The following is a 10,331-nucleotide window of genomic DNA, read 5'->3' as shown; positions in this document are numbered from 1 at the left end:
ACTTAGAAAATAAAAACGGACTGACTTGATTGTACAGCTGTGTCTATGTGTTGGAATGACAAAAAGTGTTTGTTATGCTCTAATATTTGGCGCAAGAAATTATTACTATACAATGTTCGACTTTTAGTCAGGTTTACAGAAGATGACAAAAGGCCCTTAAAATTGTGACAGGCATACTCAGATAAGAGGCATTCAAAATGCGAGCCTTTTATCGAAATTTCATCTTATTTTAGGCAGCATTTTGCTTTTTATAAGACGCACTACTGAAAATACATGCGCATCTATAGATCAGCAGTGTTAGTTTATCATCACATGATGTAGGACTGTCATTAAGGGGTATCTTGCTTCATTTGAAAGTCTGCATCACGCTAAAGTTCTGATGTTTTAGAAGATGTTAACTATCAAAGATTGGCAAGAACGATTATTGCCAGAACATTACGATAGGCGAGGATGCGTTACACTATCATCAGGGATATCGTGCTTCATTTTCAGGGCAAGGATGCGTTACAGTGTCTCGCGAGTTGCTCAAACCGAGGTTGGGCGCAGCTTTCAGCAACAACAACGCCACATTTTCACATCGGCTCTCTGTCAGCACCTGGCGGCAAGGCGATCACAACACCGGCGTCCGCTAGTAAGTAAACAGGTAGACGGCGGTGCCGCTAAAGGTGGTGGCCGACATGCGGTAGTCGTCGGGGTGCTTGCCCAGCGATACAGAAACCGAGCAGGGAAGACGGACCGCCGACTGGCTCGGGTCCGGAATCAGGTGACGTAGGAATTGGCCTTCACGCGTGAAGACCGATATACGGTTGTTCCACATGTCGGCCAGCACTAGGTTGTTCTCGCTGTCCACACTGACGCCGTAGGGCAGGTCGACCTCGCCATCGGCGCCGCCTTTGGTGCCGAAAGTGCGCACCAGGGTGTTCTCCTCGTCGAAGATCTGAAAAGAAAGAAAATGTTCGTTTTTGCTTTACTTCAAAAACAAAAAAAAATTAAGATAATTTTCATAACTAGAAAATCATTTTTTTGAATATCGAAGGAATATGGTTTTTTCAGTTGGAAAAATTCGCAAAATAATCCTTTTATGGGAATTTTGACCCACACTATAAACGATAAAATATATAGAATCTGGGAAAATATTTTTTTTTCTTAAACAAAATCCTTTTACGGAAGGACCCGGAGAATGGGGTTTTGCAAAAAAACAACGACGTTGTAGGGTAATAATACTATAATGAATTACGCCAACGAGCCATTTTTGATTGCGCCAAGCCATTTTTCTAATAGGTGACTTAAGACTTTGGCTAAGTCACTTGACTGTGCTCATGTTAATAAAAAAATTAAATAAAATATGCCCAGCTTATTCAATTCCGTCCAAAAAGCGTTAATTTTTGTTTAAAACATCATTTTTAATACAATAGATTTACACAGCTGCTGTAATCGTATCTTTAGAACACATTTTACTCGTTAAGCCACTCACCCATATTCGATCCTTCCAATCGACCACGATAATGTTGTCGTCACTGTCAACACTGACACCTACCGGACAGTAGAAGTCGCCCTGGAGTCGCGAGATCAGCTGACCGTTGGAGGAAATGATCTTAACCGCGTTGTTGTCGGTGTCGGTTACTATGATTTCACCTGCGTTAACAACAACAATAGGTAAGTTCCAGTGTTTTAAAGACTTGCACTTAAGTCACTGTTTTTAAATGACTTGACTTGACTTATTAGATAAGTAAAATATTTTACCCGATATCATACGACGTCATTACTATGCCCAAACTAGCAAAATAAAGAAAATGAAACAGTTTAACAGGTTATAAGGCCGAAATTTGCTTGAAGGTTAAAAAGTTCAGTTACCTTATATTGTCAACCTATATTAGTTTTTAACCTTTCAAATTTTAAATCAGAAATCATGCCGGAAATTCCTATATCAATTTGGTGTCGGATATGCAACGATGCCAACCGAGTATCGGACGAGTAGCGATACTACCACTTGGCATCGGGTATCGGTCCTGATCCACTTAAACCGGACATCTCTACTAACCACATTAGGATTGATCTAAATTTCTACAATATCGCAAAAAATACAGGCCTACAATCAATACTGCTTAGCGTCGTTAAGAGCAATGTAGGCTTTTCTCCACAATAAAGCTATAAGGGTTAGTATGTTTTGTACGTTTTTGTGGTGTACACAGAGAAGTGAACAAAAGGGAAAACTTAGCAAACAATGCTACAGTCCGAATAAATCAAAACATATTAAATGTATTGCGACAGGTGCTAAACACTCAATACGGATTTGTAATATTGATTGTTAACAGGAAAAGTAAACAGCTTGATGGTTGTTGACCCTTCCCATATGCCGTTTTTATGTGTAACCACTTGGATTGAAAACAGAGACAGGCACCCGGACTGCAGTTATCAAGGTCGTGTAACAAAATATATGACAAATATCGATAAATGTATTTCACGTAAAATTAAAAACAGTCAATTTGTGCAAACTGCTTTACATGCCTCCTTGTTTTAAATGCAAACTACCAACTTTTAAGAACACGCAAATCTTATAATACAAGTTTCTGTTGAACGGTATATTTTCGCTCATAATATATAATTAACGTTTATAACACAAAGGTTTTTATAGCGCATGTTTTGCAAACTCTACACAAAACGGGGTAACACTAATTTACGGAATGATGAATGGTCGGAATGGTCGGAACGCTTACAGTATTATTATTAAATATAATAACACTTGACCCACCTTCACCCAAACGCTAACCCCCACCCTAACCCAAATGTTGTGCGTTGGTTTAATAATTGTTTTAACGGGGTTACACTTAAATTACTGAGCGTTCCGACCATTCCGACCATTCATCATTCCGTAAATTAGTATTACCCCACAAAACGTGTAAAATTGATTTTGCCTCCTTGTACCATTTACCGTATGTCACGTACAAAATCCTTTGTTGGTTTGCTCTTTATGACGAACAACAAACAACAGACGTTCAGCGAAAGAAGAGAAAGCAAGAGCGCACTGACACGATAAAGATTCGATCTAACCCTAAATTAATGTAGAATGCTAGCTCATTCCATCTTGGTGCAAATGAGGTCAAATGACTGAAGTCGCGCAATGGAGTCATTTCTAAAATAACTCAAGCTCCCCCAGTCAAGTCGTTAGCAAAAATAACAAGTCAAGTCCCAGTCCAAGTAATTAATTCGCCAGGTTAAGTCCCTGTCAAGTCACTATTAGAACAAGTTAAATACAAGTCAAGTAATTGATATAAAATGAAACTTGAGGTATTTTACAAATGACTCCATTGCGACTTCAGTCATTTAAAGACGAATTGTTTACAACGTTGGCAGATACATTAGGTAAACGTTTACAATAACTCGACGACAAACACGGCAGTGCCAATGCTTGCCTTTTCTTACACCTATCGAGACAAAGTAAACAACGATTTACCTGTTGAGCGTGCGGCGATCGACTTGGCGCATTTGAACATGTTCTTTCCGTGTTCGGTGATCAGCTTTCCTTCTTTGGACCAAACGGTTACCGAGGAACCGCAAGCCACCGCGATGTGACCGTCTTTGGTTTCACACATCTGAAGAAACAAACCACGGCGCGTGTTAGAAATTTTGAAAAAAATACTTAAAAAACAAGTTACTGTCTGTTTGTTACAAATACAGAAGATACAACTACATCACACGTTTCATTGCGCTATGTCAATTGCTAAGTATATATTGCAATTTAATATATTGTTGGAAGATCAGAGTAGAGCATATCGAGAAAAGTGAAATCTGAACGGTTGATGTTTAACACTATCACAGCTTGCCAGAATTTGTGTAAATAATAATTATATCTTTATTTAAAACTCTATAGAATTACTCTGGCCTAAACGTCTTGAAACAAAAGAAATTCCAAAAAATACAAAAATCGTCAAAAAACAACATTTTTATATGCAGGGAGCCGGTCGTTGTATTTTTGGGAAGCTAAATAGATCCACAAATACAATCAATCCAACCATTATCAAAACCTTATCAAACTCTAGTTTTCTGAGACCAAAAAAAATGCAGAAGACTACTACTCAGGACTCCTCCATTAAGTTAACTCTCACCTGGTAGGGTTCGAAGGGCTTCCCAGCCTTGGTGGCGCGGGTCTGAAAGGACTTGACAAGCATCCCGGCTCGGTCGTACATCTGGAGAACACGTTCGTCCTTTGACGTCACCACCGATACGTAGCAGGTTCCCGACCTTCCCATGTGGGTGCCGAACACAACGCCGCCGATCGGCAGTTTTCTGCAAACGAAAAAATGCACGTTTTTACCTTTTCTCTGCCATTTTTTAGTTTTTTTTCAAGTTTTTTTCCTTTAGTCTTAGATAGGTAAGCCTATCATTACCAGTGGTATAATGACTTAAGTCAACGATTGGACTTTTTTACTTCATTTTAGTCACAATTTCCAAATGAATTGTCTTAAATCTTTCGGACAACATGACTTGACTTGCAGTTTAATTATTTTGCAAAAGACTTGATTGGCACTTATGTTAGGAAATGATTTGTTTACAACACTGATTACTGCGAGTTAAAATAACATGTATAATTGTATGGATGTTTTTTTGCCTGTCGAAGATACTTTTCGAGACGTATCAGTTTGGCATAATTTTATTTGTGTTTAACACTCGTGATGTATTAATTATATTGGGCCTGCTTATTTCGTTTGGTCAGCAAGTCATACGTTACAGTAACTCGAACGCTGTAATTTTGAAATGACTGGTGATATTGTTGCTGGCCAATGTTATAAAACAGGGGTCGGCAACCTACGGCCCGCCAGTGTAATTCATCCGGCCCGCCGCCTCTTTAAAAAACTAGATACCAGTCCATTTCACATACTTTTTGACAATTTTAATTAACTTGTGAGAAACATTTTCGAGCTTTGCGCGAATGATCTTTATACTTCCCGTTTGTTTAGTTTTGATGCTGTCTTTTAAACTATAGGTTCACGCTTTACCATTGCGGCGTGAAAGCCTGAAAGACAAGGGCGGCGCGGACAAACGGAAAACGTATTCAAAATATTGCACATATATTTTTAACATTTTACTCTTATCAGCAATGTAATAAAAACATGTAAGAAATTTAAAAGAAATGCCAGTATACCAAAATAAACGCGCTCGCTTCGCTCGTCAGGTGCGACCGAACTTAACAAACACTAAACAAGTTTACCCATTGAAGTTATCGCGTTCCCTCAAAGTAGTTTTATTACACTTTTCATTAGTAGTATGGATGACGACGTGTAAACTTAAATTTTAAACCAAACAAACGCTTTTTTCGCTTTGCGTCAACACTTTACTGCCTCCTTAAATATAGTTAAACACGTTTTTAAGCGCAAAACAATCCGAGGCCCCCTAGATTCACAGTTGTTCTAACACTTTTATAACACAATTCTTAGTTAAGATTTTGTGCGGCCCGCAGAGATCTTTCTGAGGTTGTTTTTGGCCCGCGACTAGAAAAAGGTTGCCGACCCCTGTTATAAAAGCTGATAGTTACCCCGTTGGATAAAGGTTAAAGTCCAACTTACTTGACTTGTTTGGGAACAATCCAGGTCCGCGCGCTGGGACCAGCCGGCGGCATCATCCGCTTTTGCCTAAAACAAACAAAATAACTTCGTTGTTTTGATTTTTCGAAATACGTGGGCCGTTGTTCCTGCAATTTTCCAGCCTTCTTCAAGATTACACTGTACTAGACACACGATATATTTCTATCCAGTGTGTTGTAAGCTGTTTTGAAGACGGAAACGGTCTTAAAATACAGCCTAGTAACTAAAGCAGAGAATGAGCAGTACTTTATAAAATAGTTGCCGTATCCTAATATTTATTTTGTGGTCACCAAACCAATATACAAGGGTACCTGTCTGCATGTAGGTCCTGCAATATTTCGGCCCTTTTACTAAACAATAAACGCATGAAATGTTGCAAATCATGTCAGTCCGACCATCTCACCTTTTATTGTGCATGATCAGATACATTTCCTTACAAGCTAAAGGGCACCCGTTGACTCAGAGCACGTCCACAGCCAAACTGACAACACGAAACGCACAGCGCCAAGCCACATACCATAACGCCCTACCACAACAGACGGAACAGCTGGCACAACTGTATCATCAGCATTGCGCAGCTGAGAAAATCCAGCTCCACATGTCCAGCCACACAGAAGCTTTAAGGAATACTCACGGGGAATTTGACTTCTTTTTGCTGCTGCTACTGTAGGGCGGGCTGTTCACCAGGTCAATGGTCGTGTTGTTGGCGTTGACGTCAACTGCGTGTAAGCTGCACACAAGGCTATCAAAGGCCCCTGTGCAATTTGTCGAACACTCAGCGCTCGAGTTTCGCTTCAACCTGCGTTTGGCAAAAAGGCGGGAATTAGGCTTACCTTTTAGCTTCGGAGTGAGTTGAAGAGTTAAAGTCACGTTCCAATTGCAACACCATTCATATTGGGTAATATAGTTATAGATAGCTACCATTCCTACCTTACCTTTGTTGCGCGTATAATATACAGTACAGTAAAGGTGTTGTTTAGATATTAACTATAAAGCTTTCCGAATCCCTGAAATAGGAGATCGGCTTACACCAAACGAGCAAGTCGACAATTGTAAATAGAGCATCATAGTGGCAAAATCTTGCCCAAGTCACAACGGTATTCCTTGATACGTACATATTAATCGGGTTGAGGGTTCGGCACTCCACGTTAAGATACAGCACCCAGAAGTAACCACCACACCAGCAGGTAAAAAACACAATTTGTAGTTTACGTGCTATACTAACTATTGAACACGAAAACCAGCACATAAACTCCCAAACTAACAACTGCGACCGGCACACTCGTAAACGCAGAGGCGGTATACTGCTGGCACTCGCCTTATTATTAGCGGGGCTTGGAAAAGGAAGAGGCGCCCCGAATTTAACTAAGAAAACGGAAACTCTGTCAGTCTATGGGTTAGAAACTAAGTATGTAAATCGATTAAATGCGCATATCAACATTGTGCCACTATAAAAGACAAAGTTTACAATTCCATTGTTCCAATTACCTTTATACCCTTTTGTCGGTTTGCATTAGCACTTTACGAGGACTTGGTTGTAATTTTGAACTATGACTTGGTTGTAATTTTGAACTATGTTGTCGCGCTACAAAGCTTAAAAACATCTTTAAACAAGTGTAAAAGGCCGACTGCGTTTCAAGGCAGCCTTGACAAATGAAAACTAGTTCATGGTGACCCGGGTTTATGGTGTATCAAAAATGTTTCATCCACGGTTGTTAAGAGCCCCTTAAGCTTTTCCATGTTCTGCTCGTCGACCGTTTAAAGCGTGTGCCCATCGTCCCCATAAAAATTACGTCACCCGACCTTTTCAATTGGTTTGAATTAGCGGAAACTGCTCGCAAAGCTGGAATTGCGAGTGTTTGCGGAAAGCGGGAGGGGGGCAACTTTTCAATGCGTAAGTGAACCATTAACCGGGTGACACGGGCTCGGTCCGCAAATAGGATATTCCCAAAGTGGGCGTGCTGGTTCCCAGAAGCTACCACACCAACGAATGCTATTCGCGGAAAAGATGACGTGATTGAACGTACGATGCCAAATTAGCCAATATTCGGCATATGCAACAGCCGAAATGAGTACATGCGTAAGTAGTTTTGGCCGTGGGGATTTTAATTGTTCCATTGTTGACCCCTGCTGAGAAAATATTCGAAATTTAATTTTCCACAAACCTATGTTCGTTGTGCTATTTTCGTGGTTTCACTGCACGTTGAGATTACCCTCTGTAGACTTTCAAACCAATATTCCGGCCTTACTCTTTGTGGCCTTTCGTATTACATTTAAATTATATTTACAGGAGTTTATTCTTTATTACCGATTTCGAGCCGCATTGGCCCTTGATTTAGCAAATCTCCTTTTTGCTTTCACAAAAATAACACATGTTTTATACAACTTTTACATGCAGTTTTTTGTTCAAATGTTTGGTTTTGGTGACCACCAAGGAATATTTAGAAGTATAGGTAAACATTACTGACTACTATTTCTCTGCTGTAATTTCAACTGAAGGCTATCGTTTGAAAGACCGTTTCTGTCCCTTAAAACACCATAAAAATACTGTTAACATGTTAATTTCGCCATACCAATATAAGCAAAGCGAGTAGAATCTCTACCATTCATCAACCATATAAGTACAAAGATATTATAATTTAGCAAAAGAAAGAAAACAACGAACACCAGAAAGAAAAAAAAGTTTAGGAAAGTTAGTAATCGCTGATAAGCAATTGTAAGCAACAGCACCCCATACTCGAGTTGTTTATTTTAATTTGCATCGGTTAATTAAAGACCATCCCGAATTGCTAAATTGAAGCACCGCATTCACCGTTCCTACCGTTCTGGGAAGAATTGCTTTCCCATTGTCGGTGACCGCAGTATTAACGACTCCAGCATACTTCGCGACCGCATTCTATACCTTTGTCAACGTGAAAATTTGTACTTTAATGGAACTAAATATACTATAATATAAGACATATTTAAAAAGAGTGTTTATGCATCCTGGAAAGGGTCTTTATGCATATCAATGGTTACTTAATTGAGTTCCAAAGAGTTTGTATAAGGGACCATACAGTAGCCTACACTGTTTTCTGAAGTTACGAAAAGCGCGTCACTTTTAGTATATCTAACTTAATACCCAACCCGAATGAAAATGGTAAAAATTCATCTTGGTTAATGTTGCTCTGGGGCACATTCTCAAAATAATAACATCTATGAATCAATCGTAGGATGATTCAAATTCGTGGATAAATCCAAACTTTTATAAAGAATTTTTACACCAGTATTAAACCGTACATATTTGTAACATTAAAAGGCAGGGCTGTTAAAGATTTATAAAATATTTCTATAAGCTTTATCAACGCTCCAAATCGCCTTTAGGCCGGCGATTGTGCTATAATGGAATATCATGGTCGAAGCCCATTTATCTATTTATCACGCACAGTAGCAGTACCCAACTTTTGGACAACTATTGGCGGATCTGGTCTAAACAAGACAATTAAATGTGATGCGTTTGGCACTGATGATTTTCCCAAACACGTGGTAACTGATTTTAGGCGTGAGCTTTAATTCGATAGTAGGCATCGGCTGACAGCCATATACATTTTCATCCAGTAAACTGCTTAGCAGATTACATAACAACTAAGGCACAAATATAAATCCCAATGCGTCTGAATCACGCACTTGCCAACAACAACAAAAACATCAGCAACAACAAACAAAAACAGCAGCAGCAGTATATACATTCTACACAGGTCGTCATACTTTCCGCTTTTTGGCGACGGGGTGGAAGTGTGCTCGCAGTAGGACGATCGGTTGCCCGATGAATTGGACGAAATCGAATAGCTGTCGGAAACCTTGAGGTACTGGGATCCGACGAACATAGAGTAGGGTCTCGGGCTCTGCAAGTTGTTCCGTTTCTTGCCCATCAGGGGCGACCTCCGCCCGTTCATCGCTCAGCTTTCAGGCCGCTTTTTTATCACGAGCCAGTCTCAACTACATTTTACGCGTCATACGCACAAGGGTCTTAAGTGCTGCAACAGTCGACGGAATAATTTCAACGAGTGAAAGTGTAACGGCAAACGCTTATGCCGTTCTGTATTGAACAACTTGCAACTGACTTGCTAAGTTTGCTAAAAATTTACCTATCCTAAGTTCAGCTCTAGTTCTAACAAATATATATTTTATTGATGACTTTTAAAAAAATTTAAGAACGAATACCTCCACTACCTATGAACCAGCTCTTCTTAACTCTTTTTCGTCTGTGAAAACCAAACTTAGATAACGCTGCGAAAACCCAGCAGGTGCTCAGAGCTACACCTAAAATAAAACGGCTTTATCTGTTCCTAGCTGCTTCTTACTCCATCAACCAACAACAAATATCAGTTCTTTAAACAAAATATACTTTATCTCAGTAACAAGCGTACTACATCACCAATTCTGTGTACTGTCTCAAATGTCACCGCAAAATCCTCCACTCAGCTACTGAGGCAGGTCAAAATCGCTTCCACGTAGACTAAATGTATCAAGGCGCAGTTTTACCCTTTTTGCATATCGGTATCTTCTACCCTTCGCACTTTCACAAATCCGGCCGCAGACAAACCAAACGCTGCAAGCTATATGTTCTAAAAAAAACTTGCCAGTCGTAAACAAGCAGATACACGCTCGCCTGTCGAAGCCTCTATGGAACAGAACGCGCCAGATTAGGCTGATTCATTAAATGTGGACGAAATGCGTCAGGCCTCGAAACGCCGCGGCGCCTGACGC

The 10,331-nt window shown here is 39.9% G+C and overlaps 1 protein-coding gene across 1 annotated transcript; it reads right to left on the bottom strand.

Moving 5' to 3' along the window:
• Positions 1-392: 392 nt before the first annotated feature.
• LOC146163469 (uncharacterized) lies at positions 393-10,087 on the bottom strand. The gene is made up of 8 exons (XM_083381341.1): positions 9,330-10,087; positions 8,404-8,478; positions 6,217-6,381; positions 5,565-5,630; positions 4,107-4,287; positions 3,455-3,593; positions 1,475-1,635; positions 393-937 (listed from the first exon to the last, which is right to left on the bottom strand). Exons 1-8 carry the CDS (start codon positions 9,515-9,517, stop codon positions 629-631), a joined length of 1,284 nt encoding a protein of 427 aa, XP_083237467.1. The 5' UTR covers positions 9,518-10,087; the 3' UTR covers positions 393-628.
• Between the last annotated feature and the right edge of the window lie 244 nt (positions 10,088-10,331).

This window comes from Ascidiella aspersa, chromosome 2, assembly GCF_963924565.1.
Source record: "Ascidiella aspersa chromosome 2, kaAscAspe10.2, whole genome shotgun sequence".
NCBI lineage: Eukaryota > Metazoa > Chordata > Ascidiacea > Phlebobranchia > Ascidiidae > Ascidiella > Ascidiella aspersa.
The sequence above is the reverse complement of the archived record's forward strand: the minus strand, read 5'-3'. Positions and strand labels throughout refer to the sequence as shown.

Excerpts from the sequence above, each read along its gene's own strand:
- LOC146163469 (XM_083381341.1), bottom strand. The coding sequence starts at position 9,517 with ATGAACGGGCGGAGGTCGCCCCTGATGGGCAAGAAACGGAACAACTTG. Across the intron at positions 5,631-6,216 it reads AAAAAGAAGTCAAATTCCCC|GCAAAAGCGGATGATGCCGC; the intron begins GTGAGTATTCCT and ends TGTTTGTTTTAG. Across the intron at positions 3,594-4,106 it reads AGCCCTTCGAACCCTACCAG|ATGTGTGAAACCAAAGACGG; the intron begins GTGAGAGTTAAC and ends TTGTTTCTTCAG.